Source organism: Salvelinus alpinus, chromosome 4 (genome assembly GCF_045679555.1).
Source record: "Salvelinus alpinus chromosome 4, SLU_Salpinus.1, whole genome shotgun sequence".
Classification (NCBI taxonomy): domain Eukaryota; kingdom Metazoa; phylum Chordata; class Actinopteri; order Salmoniformes; family Salmonidae; genus Salvelinus; species Salvelinus alpinus.
In genome coordinates this window covers 12,189,976-12,210,923 of record NC_092089.1, presented here as the reverse complement: position 1 = coordinate 12,210,923, position 20,948 = coordinate 12,189,976, and the positions used below count along the sequence as shown (strand labels likewise).

The 20,948-nt window shown below is 44.9% G+C and overlaps 1 protein-coding gene across 1 annotated transcript in view; it reads right to left on the bottom strand.

The window, feature by feature from the left end:
* LOC139572868 (CUB and sushi domain-containing protein 3-like) overlaps positions 1-20,948 on the bottom strand; it is a 1,528,140-nt gene that overhangs the window by 242,653 nt on the left and 1,264,539 nt on the right. Inside the window, exons 36-38 of the mRNA XM_071395690.1 lie at positions 10,727-10,851; positions 10,424-10,520; positions 6,883-6,987 (exon numbers count right to left, since the gene is read on the bottom strand). Of these exons, the coding sequence (XP_071251791.1) occupies positions 6,883-6,987; positions 10,424-10,520; positions 10,727-10,851 (327 nt within the window). The remainder of the gene's footprint in view (positions 1-6,882; positions 6,988-10,423; positions 10,521-10,726; positions 10,852-20,948) is intronic.

Below are 20,948 nucleotides of genomic sequence, written 5' to 3'. Positions count from 1 at the left end.
AGAGACAGACAGGGTTAGTGATATAACAACCCACTGAGAGACAGACAGGGTTAGTGATATAACAGCCCACTGAGAGACAGACAGGGTTAGTGATATAACAACCCACTGAGAGACAGACAGGACAGAGGCTGAGGAGAGCGGGGAGTAGACTTGGTGAGAGAGTTGTATTATATGTTGATCTCTACAGGTGGTAGACTGTGTGTGGGAGAGTGGTATACAGGGTTAGAGGTGCTGAGAGACTGAGACGGACCGATCGGGGCTGTGAGAGGTTGGCTGTGGTGAGACGTTGTGGGAGGCAGGTGATGATAGCATCTTGAATATAAAGTATGTTTATCTCTAAGTTTGGGGGAAGGTGGGACACAGGGTTAAAGGTGATGTGAGACAGATGTTGAGGAGAGTGGCTGGTGTTAGTGGGAGACCTGTGGTCAGAGGGTTACAGTTCCCCACTCAGAGGCAGGCAGGCAGGCAGGCAGGCAGGCAGGCAGGCAGGCAGGCAGGCAGGCAGGCAGACAGACAGACAGACAGACAGACAGACAGACAGACAGACAGACAGACAGACAGACAGACAGACAGACAGACAGACAGACAGACAGACAGACAGACAGACAGACAGACAGACAGACAGACAGACAGACAGACAGACAGGGACGGTGGATGAGCTCAGTTAGCCTGGTCCCATCTGTAACCCTGCGTGTCCTTTAGCCAACTCCTCTGCTGGCAGGACATCACTAGTGAGATGAGATGGCTGAAGCAGATCCAGCTGGGCTTGTCAACACCAGTCCTGGAGGTCCTGGAGGACCAAAACACTAGAAAATAAAACCAGCAGGACTTTGGCCTTCTAGGTCCACTAGTCCTGGAGGACCAAAACACTAGACAATAAAACCAGCAGGACTTTAACCCTCTAGGTCCAGGACTTGGTTAAACCCTGCCATCATGGCATGAAAACCAGCAGCATTCCATCCATAAAACTGTAAAATACTACTTTCACTACAAAAGAAATTCACGTACTTATTCCATGTTTCTTCATTAACTTAATGCTATTGACACATCAAGACATTTTTTCAGACCCCATTCCATTGTTGAGTCATATCTATTCAGGAAACATTCCCATGACATCATCAAGTGTTCCATTGTTGAGTCATTTCTATTCAGGAAACATTCCCATGACATCATCACGTGTTCTAGTGTTGAGTCATTTCTATTCAGGGAACATTCCCATGACATCATCACATGTTCCATTGTTGAGTCATTTCTATTCAGGGAACATTCCCATGACATCATCACGTGTTCCATTGTTGAGTCATTTCTATTCAGGCAACATTCCCATGACATCATCACGTGTTCCATTGTTGAGTCATATTACGTTTTCTAAGAATAAGGCCAGCAGCAGACCACCCTGAATCTCACTGCTAGTTTGCATCTGACGCTAGACAGGGTTGGTCCTGGTCGGTCCCTGGATGGGAGACCAGATGCTGCTGGAAGTGATGTTTCCTCTGGTCTAAAGTAAATATATACAGTGGCTTGCAAAAGTTTTCACCCCTCTTGGCATTTTTCCTATTTTGTTGCCTTACAACCTGGAATTAAAATATATTTTTGGGGGGTTTGTATAATTTGATTTACACAACATGCCTACCACTATGAAGATACAAAATATTGTTTATTGTGAAACAAACAAGAAATAAGACAACAAAAAAACTGAAAACTTGAGCGTGCATAACTATTCACCCCCCAAAGTCAATACTTTGTAGAGCCACCTTTTGCAGTAATTACAGCTGCAAGTCTCTTGGGGTATGTCTCTATATGTTTGGCACATCTAGCCACTGGGATTTTTGCCCATTTTTCAAGACAAAACTGCTCCAGCTCCTTCAAGTTGGATGGGTTCCGCTGGTGTACAGCAATCTTTAAGTCATACCACAGATCCTCAATTGGATTGAGGTCTGAGCTTTGACTAGGCCATTCCAAGACATTAAAATGTTTCCTCTTAAACCCTTCGAGTGTTGCTTTAGCAGTATTCTTAGGGTCATTGTCCTGCTGGAAGGTGAACCTCCGTCCCAGTCTCAAATCTCTGGAAGACAGAAACAGGTTTCCCCTTCAAGAATTTCCCTGTATTTAGTGCCACCACCATGCTTCACTGTGGGGATGGTGTTCTCGGGGTGATGAGCGGTGTTGGGTTTGCGCCAGAAATAGCGTTTTCCTTGTTTGCCAAAAAGCTACATTTTAGTCTCATCTGACCAGAGTACCTTCTTCCATATGTTTGGGGAGTCTCCCATATGCCTTTTGGCGAACACCAAATGTGTTTGCTTATTTTTTTCTTTAAGCATTGTTTTTTTGGCCACTCTTCCGTAAAGCCCAGCTCTGTGGAGTGTACAGCTTAAAGTGATCCTATGGACAGATACTCCAATCTCCGCTGTGGAGCTTTGCAGCTCCTTCAGGGTTATCTTTGGTCTCTTTGTTGCCTCTCTGATTAATGCCCTCCTTGCCTGGTCTGTGAGTTTTGGTGGTTTGTTGGCAGGTTTGTTGTGGTGCCATATTCTCTCCATTTTTTATTAATAGGTTTAACGGTGCTCCGTGGGATGTTCAAAGTTTCAGATATTTTTTTATAACCCAAACCTGATCTGTACTTCTCCACAACTTTGTCCCTGACCTGTTAGGAGAGCTCCTTGCTTTTCATGGTGCCGCTTGCTTGGTGGTGCCCCTTGCTTAGTGGTGTTGCAGACTCTGGGGCCTTTCAGAACAGGTGTATATTTACTGTCATGTGACACTTAATTTGCACACAGGTGGACTTTATTTAACTAATTATGTGACTTCTGGAGGTAATTGGTTGCACCAGATCTTGTTTAGGGGCTTCATAGCAAAGGGGTGAATACATATGCACGCACAACTTTTCCGTATTAAAAAAAATAAAATAAATGTATACAAGTAATTTTTTCCATCTCACTTCACCAATTTAAATTATTTTATGTATGTCCATTACATTAAATCCAAATAAAAATCTATTTTAAATTACTGGTTGTAATGCAACAAAATAGGAAAAACGCCAAGGGGGATGAATACTTTTGCAAGGCACTACTGTATATAATCCCAATGCCCCAGGACAGTGATTGGGGACATTGCCCTGTAGGGCGCCGTCTTTCAGATGGGATGTTAAACGAGTGTCCTGTCTCTCTGTGGTCACTAAAGATCCCAGGGTAGGGTTGTAGGGTTGTTAACCCTGGTGTCCTTGGTTAAATTCCCAATCTGACCCCCATACCATCATGTTCACCTAATCATTCCCAGTTTACAATTGGCTCATTCATCTCCCGTTGAACTTTTCCCCAGGTCATTGCTGTAAACGAAAACGTGTTCTCAGTCAATTTACCTGGTAAAATAAGGATACGAAATAGAAGACACTGAAAGTCAGAGGATTGGCTAAAGCACATACAGATCTAGGACCAGCCTATTGCTGGGTGTAACTCTTCATACCTGTATACTTCAGATTACACCTGATCTAGGACCAGCCTATAGCTAGGTGTAACTCTTCATACCTGTATACTTCAGACTACACCTGATCTAGGACCAGCCTATAGCTAGGTGTAACTCTTCATACCTGTATACTTCAGATTACACCTGATCTAGGACCAGCCTATAGCTAGGTGTAACTCTTCATACCTGTATACTTCAGACTACACCTGATCTAGGACCAGCCTATAGCTGGGTGTATCTCTTCATACCTGTATACTCCAGATTACACCTGATCTAGGACCAGCCTATAGCTAGCTGTGTCTCTTCATACCTGTATACTCCAGATTACACCTGATCTAGGACCAGCCTATAGCTAGCTGTGTCTCTTCATACCAGTATACACCTGATCTAGGACCAGTCTATAGCTTGGTGTCCCTCTTCATACCAGTATACTTCAGACTACACCTGATCTAGGACCAGCCTATAGCTAGGTGTAACTCTTCATACCTGTATACTTCAGATTACACCTGATCTAGGACCAGCCTATAGCTAGGTGTAACTCTTCATACCTGTATACTTCAGACTACACCTGATCTAGGACCAGCCTATAGCTAGGTGTAACTCTTCATACCTGTATACTTCAGATTACACCTGATCTAGGACCAGCCTATAGCTAGGTGTAACTCTTCATACCTGTATACTCCAGATTACACCTGATCTAGGACCAGCCTATAGCTAGCTGTATCTCTTCATACCTGTATAGTCCAGATTACACCTGATCTAGGACCAGCATATAGCTAGCTGTGTCTCTTCATACCAGTATACTCCAGATTACACCTGATCTAGGACCAGTCTATAGCTTGGTGTAACTCTTCATACCTGTATACTCCAGATTACACCTGATCTAGGACCAGCCTATAGCTAGGTGTCTCTCTTCATACCTGTATACTCCAGATTACACCTGATCTAGGACCAGCCTATAGCTAGATGTAACTCTTCATACCTGTATACTTCAGACTACACCTGATCTAGGACCAGCCTATAGCTTGGTGTCTCTCTTCATACCTGTATACTTCAGATTACACCTGATCTAGGACCAGCCTATAGCTAGGTGTAACTCTTCATACCTGTATACTTCAGACTACACCTGATCTAGGACCAGCCTATAGCTGGGTGTATCTCTTCATACCTGTATACTTCAGATTACACCTGATCTAGGACCAGCCTATAGCTAGCTGTATCTCTACATACCTGTATACTCCAGATTACACCTGATCTAGGACCAGCCTATAGCTTGGTGTATCTCTTCATACCTGTATACTCCAGATTACACCTGATCTAGGACCAGCCTATAGCTAGGTGTCTCTCTTCATACCAGTATACTCCAGATTACACCTGATCTAGGACCAGCCTATAGCTAGGTGTAACTCTTCATACCAGTATACTCCAGATTACACCTGATCTAGGACCAGCCTATAGCTAGGTGTCTCTCTTCATACCAGTATTCTCCAGATTACACCTGATCTACGACCAGCCTATAGCTAGCTGTGTCTCTTCATACCAGTATACTCCAGATTACACCTGATCTAGGACCAGCCTATAGCTTGGTGTCTCTCTTGTATACTAGCTGTGTCTCTTCATACCTGTATACTTCAGATTACACCTGATCTAGGACCAGCCTATAGCTAGCTGTCTCTCTTCATACCTGTATACTCCAGATTACACCTGATCTAGGACCAGCCTATAGCTGGGTGTATCTCTTCATACCTGTATACTCCAGATTACACCTGATCTAGGACCAGCCTATAGCTGGGTGTATCTCTTCATACCTGTATACTCCAGATTACACCTGATCTAGGACCAGCCTATAGCTAGGTGTAACTCTTCATACCAGTATACTTCAGACTACACCTGATCTAGGACCAGCCTATAGCTAGGTGTAACTCTTCATACCTGTATACTTCAGATTACACCTGATCTAGGACCAGCCTATAGCTAGGTGTAACTCTTCATACCTGTATACTCCAGATTACACCTGATCTAGGACCAGCCTATAGCTAGCTGTGTCTCTTCATACCAGTATACTCCAGATTACACCTGATCTAGGACCAGCCTATAGCTAGGTGTAACTCTTCATACCTGTATACTTCAGACTACACCTGATCTAGGACCAGCCTATAGCTAGGTGTATCTCTTCATACCTGTATACTCCAGATTACACCTGATCTAGGACCAGCCTATAGCTAGCTGTGTCTCTTCATACCAGTATACTCCAGATTACACCTGATCTAGGACCAGCCTATAGCTAGCTGTGGCTCTTCATACCAGTATACTCCAGATTACACCTGATCTAGGACCAGCCTATAGCTAGATGTAACTCTTCATACCTGTATACTCCAGATTACACCTGATCTAGGACCAGCCTATAGCTAGCTGTGTCTCTTCATACCAGTATACTCCAGATTACACCTGATCTAGGACCAGCCTATAGCTAGCTGTGTCTCTTCATACCAGTATACTCCAGATTACACCTGATCTAGGACCAGCCTATAGCTAGCTGTGGCTCTTCATACCTGTATACTCCAGATTACACCTGATCTAGGACCAGCCTATAGCTAGATGTAACTCTTCATACCTGTATACTCCAGATTACACCTGATCTAGGACCAGCCTATAGCTAGCTGTGTCTCTTCATACCAGTATACTCCAGATTACACCTGATCTAGGACCAGCCTATAGCTAGGTGTAACTCTTCATACCTGTATACTCCAGATTACACCTGATCTAGGACCAGCCTATAGCTAGCTGTGTCTCTTCATACCAGTATACTCCAGATTACACCTGATCTAGGACCAGCCTATAGCTAGGTGTAACTCTTCATACCTGTATACTTCAGACTACACCTGATCTAGGACCAGCCTATAGCTTGGTGTATCTCTTCATACCTGTATACTCCAGATTACACCTGATCTAGGACCAGCCTATAGCTAGCTGTGTCTCTTCATACCAGTATACTCCAGATTACACCTGATCTAGGACCAGCCTATAGCTAGGTGTAACTCTTCATACCTGTATACTTCAGACTACACCTGATCTAGGACCAGCCTATAGCTTGGTGTATCTCTTCATACCTGTATACTCCAGATTACACCTGATCTAGGACCAGCCTATAGCTAGCTGTGTCTCTTCATACCAGTATACTCCAGATTACACCTGATCTAGGACCAGCCTATAGCTAGGTGTAACTCTTCATACCTGTATACTTCAGACTACACCTGATCTAGGACCAGCCTATAGCTAGGTGTATCTCTTCATACCTGTATACTCCAGATTACACCTGATCTAGGACCAGCCTATAGCTAGCTGTGTCTCTTCATACCAGTATACTCCAGATTACACCTGATCTAGGACCAGCCTATAGCTAGGTGTATCTCTTCATACCTGTATACTCCAGGTGGAAGCCTGCTGCAGACACACTGATGTCAGACTGGAAGGTCAGGTAGATGTTGTTGGAGGTGCTGTTCAGGAGCTGAGGGATGGTCGTACCTACAGAACATACCCACAGAGACAGTCACGTAGTTACAGTGGTCGTACCTACAGAACATACGCACAGAGACAGTCACGTAGTTACAGTAGGAAGGGTTTCCAGGGGGGGATGGTCGTACCTACAGAACATACCCACAGAGACAGTCAAGTAGGAGTTAGAGTAGGAAGGGTTTCCAGGGGGGGATGGTCGTACCTACAGAACATACCCACGGAGACAGTCACGTAGGAGTTACAATAGGAAGGTTTTCCAGGGGGGGATGGTCGTACCTACAGAACATACCCACAGAGACAGTCAAGTAGGAGTTACAGTAGGAAGGGTTTCCAGGGGGGGATGGTCGTACCTACAGAACATACCCACAGAGACAGTGAAGTAGGACTGTAGGTTTTAACTCCAACCCTGTTCTGGAGAGATACCCTCCTGTAGATTTTAACTCCAACCTTGTTCCCGGAGAGATACCCTCCTGTAGGTTTTATCTCCAACCCTGTTCCTGGAGAGAGACCCTCCTGTAGGTTTTAACTCCAGCCCTGTACTCGGAGAGAGACCCTCCTGTAGGTTTTAACTCCAACCCTGTTCCTGGAGAGAAACCCTCCTGTAGGTTTTAACTCCAACCCTGTTCCTGGATAGATACCCTCCTGTAGGTTTTAACTCCAACCTTGTTCCCGGAGAGATACCCTCCTGTAGGTTTTATCTCCAACCCTGTTCCTGGAGAGAGACCCTCCTGTAGGTTTTAACTCCAGCCCTGTACTCGGAGAGAGACCCTCCTGTAGGTTTTAACTCCAACCCTGTTCCTGGAGAGAAACCCTCCTGTAGGTTTTAACTCCAACCCTGTTCCTGGAGACACACCCTCCTGTAGATTTTAACTACAACCCTGTTCCTGGAGAGATACCCTCCTGTAGGTTTTAACTCCAACTCTGTTCCTGGAGACACACCCTCCTGTAGATTTTAACTACAACCCTGTTTCTGGAGAGAAACCCTCCTGTAGGTTTTAACTCCAACCCTGTTCCTGGAGAGATACCCTCCTGTAGGTTTTAACTCCAACCCTGTTCCTGGAGAGAAACCCTCCTGTAGGGTTTAACTACAACCCTGTTCCTGGAGAGATACCCTCCTGTAGGTTTTAACTCCAACCCTGTTCCTGGAGAGAAACCCTCCTGTAGGTTTTAACTCCAACCCTGTTCCTGGAGAGATACCCTCCTGTAGGTTTTAACTCCAACCCTGTTCCTGGAGAGAAACCCTCCTGTAGGGTTTAACTACAACCCTGTTCCTGGAGAGATACCCTCCTGTAGGTTTTAACTCCAACCCTGTTCCTGGAGAGATACCCTCCTGTAGGGTTTAACTCCAACCCTGTTCCTGGAGAGATACCCTCCTGTAGGGTTTAACTCCAACCCTGTTCCTGGAGAGATACCCTCCTGTAGGGTTTAACTCCAACCCTGTTCCTGGAGAGATACCCTCCTGTAGGGTTTAACTCCAACCCTGTTCCTGGAGAGAGACCCTCCTGTAGGTTTTAACTCCAACCCTGTTCCTGGAGAGAAACCCTCCTGTAGGTTTTAACTACAACCCTGTTCCTGGAGAGATACCCTCCTGTAGGTTTTAACTCCAACCCTGTTCCTGGAGAGAAACCCTCCTGTAGGGTTTAACTACAACCCTGTTCCTGGAGAGATACCCTCCTGTAGGTTTTAACTCCAACCCTGTTCCTGGAGAGAAACCCTCCTGTAGGTTTTAACTCCAACCCTGTTCCTGGAGAGATACCCTCCTGTAGGTTTTAACTCCAACCCTGTTCCTGGAGAGAAACCCTCCTGTAGGGTTTAACTACAACCCTGTTCCTGGAGAGATACCCTCCTGTAGGTTTTAACTCCAACCCTGTTCCTGGAGAGATACCCTCCTGTAGGGTTTAACTCCAACCCTGTTCCTGGAGAGATACCCTCCTGTAGATTTTAACTCCAACCCTGTTCCTGGAGAGATACCCTCCTGTAGGTTTTAACTCCAACCCTGTTCCTGGAGAGAAACCCTCCTGTAGGGTTTAACTACAACCCTGTTCCTGGAGAGATACCCTCCTGTAGGTTTTAACTCCAACCCTGTTCCTGGAGAGATACCCTCCTGTAGGGTTTAACTCCAACCCTGTTCCTGGAGAGATACCCTCCTGTAGGGTTTAACTCCAACCCTGTTCCTGGAGAGATACCCTCCTGTAGGGTTTAACTCCAACCCTGTTCCTGGAGAGATACCCTCCTGTAGGGTTTAACTCCAACCCTGTTCCTGGAGAGAGACCCTCCTGTAGGTTTTAACTCCAACCCTGTTCCTGGAGAGATACCCTCCTGTAGGGTTTAACTCCAACCCTGTTCCTGGAGAGAAACCCTCCTGTAGGTTTTAACTCCAACCCTGTTCCTGGAGAGATACCCTCCTGTAGGGTTTAACTCCAACCCTGTTCCTGGAGAGATACCCTCCTGTAGGGTTTAACTCCAACCCTGTTCCTGGAGAGAGACCCTCCTGTAGGTTTTAACTCCAACCCTGTTCCTGGAGAGATACCCTCCTGTAGGGTTTAACTCCAACCCTGTTCCTGGAGAGAAACCCTCCTGTAGGTTTTAACTCCAACCCTGTTCCTGGAGAGATACCCTCCTGTAGGGTTTAACTCCAACCCTGTTCCTGGAGAGATACCCTCCTGTAGGTTTTAACTGTCTCTGAGCAGGTGCTGGATATTTATTTATTAAGTCCTATTAGATAGATTTATTTGACACTGTTTCCACCACTCAGGTCTTCTTCATCAGGTGAAGACTAGAGTCAGTCAGGTCTTCTTCATCAGGTGAAGACTAGAGTCATTCAGGTCTTCTTCATCAGATGAAGACTAGAGTCCGTCAGGTCTTCTTCATCAGGTGACGACTAGAGCCCGTCAGGTCTTCTTCATAAAGGTGAAGACTAGAGTCCGTCAGGTCTTCTTCGTCAGGTGAAGACTAGAGTCAGTCAAGTCTTCTTCATCAGGTGAAGACTAGAGTCAGTCAGGTCTTCTTCATCAGGTGAAGACTGGAGTCCGTCAGTTCTTCTTAGTCAGGTGAAGACTAGAGCCCGTCAGGTCTTCTTCATAAAGGTGAAGACTAGAGTCCGTCAGGTCTTCTTCATCAGGTGAAGACTAGAGTCAGTCAGGTCTTCTTCGTCAGGTGAAGACTAGAGTCAGTCAGGTCTTCTTCATCAGGTGAAGACTACTTATTTTTATTTTCTATTTAACCATTATTTTGCTCGGCAAGTCAGAGGGAGTCAGTCGTGCCTTTTTTCATTTCCTTGAACTGCGCCGTGGGAGATTCTGAGAACTTTTCTCAAAGAGCCTGCCAAATGTCGTCTCCCGCCGTCATATCCATAAGGACTTTTTACTGAGTGTTTTCCCGATCAGACATTATTATCAATTCCAAAATGGGAGCTTTAAAAGACTAATTCTGGAGGTTGTTTCACCTGAATAGCTGCCAAGCCTCGGAGCGTTGCCATCGACGCCGTCGAAAAAGTCCAAGGAGTCCCAGTTGTGTTCCGTGGCAAAAGTTATGACCTGGATCTGAAGAAAGGAACGAAGAAATACATTTAAGAGTAATAAAAAAAAATATCTAAGTTGAATAAAACAGTTGCCTCATCAATAATGGGATACATTTTAGCAAATTCCCATTCTAAGATAGAATTCCATGAAAGTTTAATTCTTAAACCCTTTTAACTATCAAAACTTTCCAACATTATATTCATAACGTTTCGTGCTGCATCTCTCACTTGGATGCCTGCTCCCTCTGGCACAGAGACCTTCCAGATACAGTTGAGATAGTTGGCGTAGGGCTCTGGGTAACCAGGAGAAAGGATGGTCCCCTTACGAGATGTCAGCAGCCCTCCACAGGGAACTGCACAGGGGGAGAGAAGAGAGAGACAAATCACCCAGAGGAGACCAGGGGTAGAGAGGAGAGAGACAAGTCACCCAGAGGAGACCAGGGGTAGAGAGGAGAGAGACAAGTCACCCAGAGGAGACCAGGGGGAGAGAAGAGAGAGACAAGTCACCCAGAGGAGACCAGGGGTAGAGAGGAGAGAGACAAGTCACCCAGAGGAGACCAGGGGTAGAGAGGAGAGAGACAAGTCACCCAGAGGAGACCAGGGGGAGAGAAGAGAGAGACAAGTCACCCAGAGGAGACCAGGGGTAGAGAAGAGAGAGACAAGTCACCCAGAGGAGACCAGGGGTAGAGAAGAGAGAGACAAGTCACCCAGAGGAGACCAGGGGTAGAGAAGAGAGAGACAAGTCACTCAGAGGAGACCAGGGGTAGAGAAGAGAGAGACAAGTCACCCAGAGGAGACCAGGGGTAGAGAAGAGAGAGACAAGTCACCCAGAGGAGACCAGGGGTAGAGAAGAGAGAGACAAGTCACCCAGAGGAGACCAGGGGTAGAGAAGAGAGAGACAAGTCACCCAGAGGAGACCAGGGGTAGAGAAGAGAGAGACAAGTCACCCAGAGGAGACCAGGGGTAGAGAGGAGAGAGATAAGTCACCCAGAGGAGACCAGGGGTAGAGAGGAGAGAGACAAGTCACCCAGAGGAGACCAGGGGGAGAGAAGAGAGAGACAAGTCACCCAGAGGAGACCAGGGGTAGAGAAGAGAGAGACAAGTCACTCAGAGGAGACCAGGGGTAGAGAAGAGAGAGACAAGTCACCCAGAGGAGACCAGGGGTAGAGAAGAGAGAGACAAGTCACCCAGAGGAGACCAGGGGTAGAGAAGAGAGAGACAAGTCACCCAGAGGAGACCAGGGGTAGAGAAGAGAGAGACAAGTCACCCAGAGGAGACCAGGGGTAGAGAAGAGAGAGACAAGTCACTCAGAGGAGACCAGGGGTAGAGAAGAGAGAGACAAGTCACCCAGAGGAGACCAGGGGTAGAGAAGAGAGAGACAAGTCACCCAGAGGAGACCAGGGGTAGAGAAGAGAGAGACAAGTCACCCAGAGGAGACCAGGGGTAGAGAAGAGAGAGACAAGTCACCCAGACACCAAGAGTAGAGAGAGACATCACACCACAGAGACACACACACACACACACACACACACACCGAGTGTGTTAGGATAAATACTGTGTGTTATGAGCGTGTGTGTGTGAATGCTTGGGGACAAGGTAAGGAAGAGTGAGATATGAAAAACCAAGTGATGCCTCCAGCACTGAGTTGCAGGGCCACTCGGGAGCCACTACAAGGGAATGGACAAGTTGTTTTCTAAGGTAAGGCTGCTCTAAGATATACAAACCAAAAATGCCTCTCCAGGCAGGGTTAACATGAAGGGCAGCACCAGCCAGACAGCGAGGGGGACTATACTAGACATGATCTAAATCCTAAATGTCGGACTGGAAACGGGATAGGATGGCGTCGCCAGTCATGTGTAGCTGTCCAAACAGACATCCTGCGCCGCTGTACCGTTCTGTTATGGTGTTGCTTCATTACACAACAATGGAACACTAACAATGCAGCATATTTTCCCTCCTATTCCGTCACCATGGAGACCAAGGTGACCTCCTATTCCGTCACCATGGAGACCAGGGTTCATCCATGCATCCCTCCATCTCATCATCATCTATCCATGGGGCTTCATCCGTCCATCCATCCCTCATCTGTCCATCATCCATTCACCCCAGTTACCTGTTGTTCCCCTTGTTTTATGGAGGGTTACTCATCCCATCCATCCCTCATCTGTCCATCATCCATTCACCCCAGCTACCTGTTGTTCTCCTTGTTTTATGGAGGGTTACTCATCCCATCCATCCCTCATCTGTCCATCATCCATTCACCCCAGTTATCCTTGTTTAATGGAGGGTTACTCATCCATGCGTCCCACCATCTCATCCATTCATGGGTTTCATCCATCCATCATTTGTGATCCGTTCACCCAAGCCCTTCTGATTACTGTTGATCTCCTGCTGGTCTCAGAGGTTCATTATAAACTTCAGAGGCCCACAACTGATTACTGTAGATCTCCTGCTGGTCCCAGAGGTTCATTATAAACATCAGAGGACCACAACTGATTACTGTAGATCTCCTGCTGGTCCCAGAGGTTCATTATAAACATCAGAGGACCACAACTGATTACTCTAGATCTCCTGCTGGTCCCAGTGGTTCATTATAAACTTCAGAGGCCCACAACCGATTACTGTTGATCTCCTGCTGGTCCCAGAGGTTCATTATAAACCTCAGAGGACCACAACCGATTCCAGACCATAGGCTCTCCAATATCCGCACTGCAATGTATTGGTCAAGCATTGGAAGTGATTTGCTAGTGTGGATATAGGAACATAGCTATATATTTTACAGCACAGATCAAAGCATGTCACGTACCGCTTCTACCTTAATATTTGAAAGTCCTCTACTGCACATTACAATATGACCAGCTGTAAGGCCTAGCGTAGTTCAAACGGAACAGACATCCGTCAGCCACGGATATAAAAAACAAACACCGTATACTATTATTCATCTGAAAGAATACGACGTGTTGCTTCAGAGAGATAACTAAAATCCCAGCAGTTGTTCTATTGTCTATTGTCACCAGTTGCATACTCATTTCATATCACGACAGATATCAGAATAACAGGGAATAATGATAATGACATTTTACATATACTCTCCTTTCAACAATGGAACACGTGATGATGTCATGGGAATGTTCCCTGATTAGAAATGACTCAACAATGGAACACGTGACGATGTCATGGGAATGTTCCCTGATTAGAAATGACTCAACAATGGAACACGTGACGATGTCATGGGAATGTTCCCTGATTAGAAATTATTCAACAATGGAACATGTGACGATGTCATGGGAATGTTCCCTGAATAGAAATGACTCAACAATGGAACACGTGACGATGTCATGGGAATGTTACCTGAATAGAAATGACTCAACAATGGAACACGTGACGATGTCATGGGAATGTTCCCTGAATAGAAATGACTCAACAATGGAACACGTGGTGATGTCCTGGGAATGTTCCCTGAATAGAAATGACTCAACAATGGAACACGTGGTGATGTCATGGGAATGTTCCCTGAATAGAAATAACTCAACAATGGAACACGTGACGATGTCATGGGAATGTTCCCTGAATAGAAATGACTCAACAATGGAACACGTGGCGATGTCATGGGAATGTTCCCTGAATAGAAATGACTCAACAATGGAACACGTGGCGATGTCATGGGAATGTTCCCTGAATAGAAATGACTCAACAATGGAACACGTGGCGATGTCATGGGAATGTTCCCTGAATAGAAATGACTCAACAATGGAACACGTGGCGATGTCATGGGAATGTTCCCTGAATACAAATACTGCCTGGTTGATCCCTGTGGAGGAGGTCAATACTGCCTGGTTATTCCCTGTGTAGGAGGTCATTACTGCCTGGTTGTTCCCTGTGGAGGAGGTCATTACTGCCTGGATGTTCCCTGTGGAGGAGGTCAATACTGCCTGGTTGTTCTCTGTGGAGGAAGTCAATACTGCCTGGTTGTTCCCTGTGGAGGAAGTCAATACTGCCTGGTTGTTCCCTGTGGAGGAAGTCAATACTGCCTGGTTGTTCCCTGTGTAGGAGGTCAATACTGCCTGGTTGTTCCCTGTGGAGGAGGTCAATACTGCCTGGTTATTCCCTGTCTAGGAGTTCAATACTGCCTGGTTGTTACCTGTGGAGGAGGTCAATACTGCCTGGTTGTTCCCTGTGTAGGAGGTCAATACTGCCTGGTTGTTCCCTGTGGAGGAGGTCAATAATGCCTGGTTGATCCCTGTGGAGGAAGTCAATACTGCCTGGTTGTTCCCTGTGGAGGAGGTCAATACTGCCGGGTTGTTCCCTGTGGAGGAGGTCAATACTGCCGGGTTGTTCCCTGTGGAGAAGATCAATACTGCCTGGTTGTTCCCTGTGGAGGAGGTCAATACTGCCGGGTTGTTCCCTGTGTAGGAGGTCAATACTGCCTGGTTGTTCCCTGTGGAGGAGATCAATACTGCCTGGTTGTTCCCTGTGGAGGAGGTCAATACTGCCTGGTTGTTCCCTGTGGAGGAGGTCAATACCTCCTGGTTGTTCCCTGTGGAGGAGGTCAATACTGCCTGGTTGTTCCCTGTGTAGGAGGTCAATACTGCCTGGTTGTTCCCTGTGGAGGAGGTCAATACTGCCTGGTTGTTCCCTGTGGAGGAGGTCAATACTGCCTGGTTGTTCCCTGTGGAGGAGGTCAATACTGCCTGGTTGTTCCCTGTGGAGGAGGTCAATACTGCCTGGTTGTTCCCTGTGGAGGAGGTCAATACTGCCTGGTTGTTCCCTGTGGAGGAGGTCAATTCTGCCTGGTTGTTCCCTGTGGAGGAAGTCAATACTGCCTGGTTGTTCCCTGTGGAGGAGGTCAATACTGCCTGGTTGTTCCCTGTGTAGGAGGTCAATACTGCCTGGTTGTTCCCTGTGAAGGAAGTCAATACTGCCTGGTTGTTCCCTGTGGAGGAAGTCAATACTGCCTGGTTGTTCCCTGTGGAGGAAGTCAATACTGCCTGGTTGTTCCCTGTGGAGGAAGTCAATACTGCCTGGTTGTTCCCTGTGTAGGAGGTCAATACTGCCTGGTTGTTCCCTGTGGAGGAGGTCAATACTGCCTGGTTATTCCCTGTCTAGGAGGTCAATACTGCCTGGTTGTTACCTGTGGAGGAGGTCAATACTGCCTGGTTGTTCCCTTTGGAGGAGGTCAATACTGCCTGGTTGTTCCCTGTGGAGGAGGTCAATAATGCCTGGTTGATCCCTGTGGAGGAAGTCAATACTGCCTGGTTGTTCCCTGTGGAGGAGGTCAATACTGCCGGGTTGTTCCCTGTGGAGGAGGTCAATACTGCCTGGTTGTTCCCTGTGGAGGAGGTCAATACTGCCGGGTTGTTCCCTGTGTAGGAGGTCAATACTGCCTGGTTGTTCCCTGTGGAGGAGATCAATACTGCCTGGTTGTTCCCTGTGGAGGAGGTCAATACTGCCTGGTTGTTCCCTGTGGAGGAGGTCAATACTGCCTGGTTGTTCCCTGTGGAGGAGGTCAATACTGCCTGGTTGTTCCCTGTGTAGGAGGTCAATACTGCCTGGTTGTTCCCTGTGGAGGAGGTCAATACTGCCTGGTTGTTCCCTGTGTAGGAGGTCAATACTGCCTGGTTGTTCCCTGTGGAGGAGGTCAATACTGCCTGGTTGTTCCCTGTGGAGGAGGTCAATACTGCCTGGTTGTTCCCTGTGGAGGAGGTCAATACTGCCTGGTTGTTCCCTGTGGAGGAGGTCAATACTGCCTGGTTGTTCCCTGTGGAGGAAGTCAATACTGCCTGGTTGTTCCCTGTGGAGGAGGTCAATACTGCCTGGTTGTTCCCTGTGTAGGAGGTCAATACTGCCTGGTTGTTCCCTGTGGAGGAGGTCAATACTGCCTGGTTATTCCCTGTGGAGGAGGTCAATACTGCCTGGTTGTTCCCTGTGGAGGAGGTCAATACTGCCTGGTTGTTCCCTGTGGAGGAGGTCAATACTGCCTGGTTGTTCCCTGTGTAGGAGGTCAATACTGCCTTGTTGATCCCTGTGGAGGAGGCCAATACTGCCTGGGTGATCCCTGTGGAGGAAGTCAATACTGCCTGGTTATTCAGTCATAAACAACCTGATGCCTGTCTGCCAAGGATGAACAGGGGTAGTCTACAGACAACCACGGAGTTGTCTACAGTCTGTATCTACCACACCAAGGACGAACAGGGGTAGTCTACAGACAACCACTGAGTTGTCTACAGTCTGTATCTACCACACCAAGGACGAACAGGGGTAGTCTACAGTCTGTATCTACCACACCAAGGACAAACAGGGGTAGTCTACAGACAACCACCGAGTTGTCTACAGTCTGTATCTACCACAACAACCAGTCAGGATGTACAGAGGTGTAACGTTCGTCTAACCCAACATAGAAACACATAACATACAATGCCCACGCCAACTCACGCCCTGACCATACTAAACAAATACAAAAACAAAGGAAAACAGGTCAGGAACGTGACAAGAGGACAGTACATAAACCCACAGCATGATTTCTCCTGCCTCAGTGTGTCGTTTTAGCCATGCTGCATGTAGGAGCTCACATATCTAATTATTGCCCCTAATCCAGTTCACTGCAATTTCAAACTCATCAATATTTTACAGGTGATGTCCTATTCACTACACCCACACAGAGACAGACGCCGTGACACATCACAGAAAGCGACTTCACTGTTCATCTCCTCAGTCCTCAGGTGAAGCAGACTTTGATGATGAAGCCTGCCTCTTCCTGTGCTACATACAAGCTATCAATCTCTGTCATAATCACTATATATCTGCGTGCCAATGGAACCCTATTCCCTACATACAGGTGTAGGATCTTAATTTGATCATCTTGTTGTTGCAAGAAACTCGAGTGTATTCTAGGTTCTAAAAGGTTTCTAAAGTTTGTATTTTCCACTTAAACATTTTAGACTTGATTTTGTCCTAACTAAAAATGTATCAAACCCCTACAAAAAAAAAATCCATTCATTTATAATCCACGTAATAATTCACATTTCCTGTTGCTGCAGGATTATTTTCCTGCTGTGAGAAACTGGTCAAATTAAGCTCCTGCATCTGTGTAGAGCTGGGACTATAAACCAACAATGATTGCCACCGACCAAACCGACCACTTATCGTGGACATTTGCTGATATCCTTAATTTTACCATAAATAACCTATAGGATCCTACTAGAGAAATGTTCAGTTTGAAATGAAATACATTTGCTAAATATGGGTGATTGTTAAAATGGGACAATTGATAGCTCCACCATTGAAAGTTGTAGAAATGATATGGGTAATCAAACATAACTATGCTGCACATATAAGTTATTAATTTATCATTCAATTTATTGTTATTGTTATAAATCAGTCCATTTATCGCCATATTGATTTTTTTGTTGTTGATTTTATCATCAACTAGCATGGGATGCTAATATGACTAGGATTATCATCAACTAGCATGGGATGCTAATATGACTAGAATTATCATCAACTAGCATGGGATGCTAATATAACTAGGACTATCATCAACTAGCATGGGATGCTAATATAACTAGGATTATCATCAACTAGCATGGGTTACTAATACGACTAGGATTATCATCAACTAGCATGGGATGCTAATATAACTAGGATTATCATCAACTAGCATGGGTTACTAATGCGACTAGGATTATCATCAACTAGCATGGGATGCTAATATAACTAGGATTATCATCAACTAGCATGGGTTACTAATACGACTAGGATTATCATCAACTAGCATGGGATGCTAATATAACTAGGACTATCATCAACTAGCATGGGATGCTAATATAACTAGCACTATCATCAACTAGCATGGGATGCTAATATAACTAGCGCTATCATCAACTAGCATGGGATGCTAATATAACTAGGATTATCATCAACTAGCATGGGTTACTAATACGACTAGGATTATCATCAACTAGCATGGGATGCTAATATAACTAGGATTATCATCAACTAGCATGGGTTACTAATGCGACTAGGATTATCATCAACTAGCATGGGATGCTAATATGACTAGGATTATCATCAACTAGCATGGGATGCTAATATGACTAGAATTATCATCAACTAGCATGGGTTACTAATACGACTAGGATTATCATCAACTAGCATGGGATGCTAATATAACTAGGATTATCATCAACTAGCATGGGTTACTAATGCGACTAGGATTATCATCAACTAGCATGGGATGCTAATATGACTAGAATTATCACCAACTAGCATGGGATGCTAATATAACTAGGATTATCATCAACTAGCATGGGTTACTAATACGACTAGGATTATCATCAACTAGCATGGGATGCTAATATGACTAGGATTATCATCAACTAGCATGGGATGCTAATATAACTAGGATTATCATCAACTAGCATGGGATGCTAATATGACTAGGATTATCATCAACTAGCATGGGATGCTAATATGACTAGGATTATCAACAAATAGCATGGGATGCTAATATAACTAGGATTATCATCAACTAGCATGGGTTGCTAATACGACTAGGATTATCATCAACTAGCATGGGATGCTAATATGACTAGGATTATCATCAACTAGCATGGGATGCTAATATGAATAGAATTATTATCAATTAGCATGGGATGCTAATATGACTAGGATTATCATCAACTAGCATGGGATGCTAATATGAATAGAATTATTATCAATTAGCATGGGATGCTAATATGACTAGGATTATCATCAACTAGCATGGGATGCTAATATGACTAGGATTATCATCAACTAGCATGGGATGCTAATATGACTAGGATTATCAACAACTAGCATGGGATGCTAATATTTGGTTTTCCACTTAAATATTTTAGACTTGATTTTGTCCTAACTAAAAATGTATCAAACCCCTACAACAACAAAAAATCCATTCATTTATAATCCACGTAATAATTCACATTTCCTGTTGCTGCAGGGTTATTTTCCTGCTGTGAGAAACTGGTCAAATTAAGCTCCTGCATCTGTGTAGAGCTGGGACTATAAACCAACAATGATTGCCACCGACCAAACCGACCACTTATCGTGGACATTTGCTGATATCCTTAATTTTACCATAAATAACCTATAGGGTCCTACTAGAGAAATGTTCAGTTTGAAATGAAATACATTTGCTAAATATGGGTGATTGTTAAAATGGGACAATTGATAGCTCCACCATTGAAAGTTGTAGAAATGATATGGGTAATATCAAACATAACTATGCTGTATAAGTTATTAATTTATCATTCAATTTATTGTTATTGTTATAAATCAGTCCATTTATCGCCATATGGATTTTTGTCGATATCGCCCAGCTCTAATCTGTAGTGCACTACGTTTGAACAGAGCCCTTACGTCACTTGGTGCACTTAATAGGGAATAGGGTGCAGCCTTCATCACTATAGGTACCCTTCAGCACGTCTTGTCACACACCCTTTGACAGATGACATGTTAAGCCTTCAATGAAGAGATGAATGCTAACATGAGCACCAGTTGAAGTGCGTTCATATGTATGAACCTATAAACAGTTTTTAACAAGGGTTTGATATTCACTTTTTCAGCTACTTGTCCAAAAGTAGGACAGTATTTTTTTTTTGTGACACTATTTTTTTTACATAATTGTAGGATGCAAGGAACCACGTCACACAATAAAATGCATTACTCTATTTTTACCATAGAGAATCAGACAGGAATGTAGGCTATACTCTGCCTATTGGCTTCTTAAACACCTCCTGTCTCAAAATACAACACTGCCCCTTTAAGGCTCTCCCGGAGGATGATTGGCCACCCTTGGTAGCCTATAAAATAATTCCATCCAGGGCTCGAAATTAAAGGGTGTCCAGTCGTCCCTGGAGACGATGGAAAACATGTCTACAGTTAAAAATAGACTCTGGGACAGTTCTGGGACGACAGATCCCAAATAAATTGATACCGATTGATGTTCTGATGCCGTTTGGTCAATTTAAAGTATTGATTGGGGATTTATTCGTGGATGAATGAAACTGTTTTTTCTGGGTGAATTGTGATGTTTTATTTGTGCTTACCATGACTGTGTTTTTGTATTCTAATGTGTAGGTACAGTTGAAGTCGGAAGTTTACATACACTTAGGTTGGAGTCATTAAAACTCATTTTTTAACCACTCCACATATTTCTTGTTAACAAACTACAGTTTTGGCAAGTCGGTTAGGACATCTACTTTGTGCATGACACAAGTAATCTTTCCAACAATTGTTAACAGACAGATTATTTCACTTATAATTCACTGTATCACAATTCCAGTGGGTCAAAGGTTTACATACACTAAATTGAATGTGCCTTTAAACAGCTTGGAAAAATCCAGAAAATTATGTTATGGCTTTAGAAGCTTCTGATAGCCTAATTTACATCATTTGAGTCACTCGAAGGTGT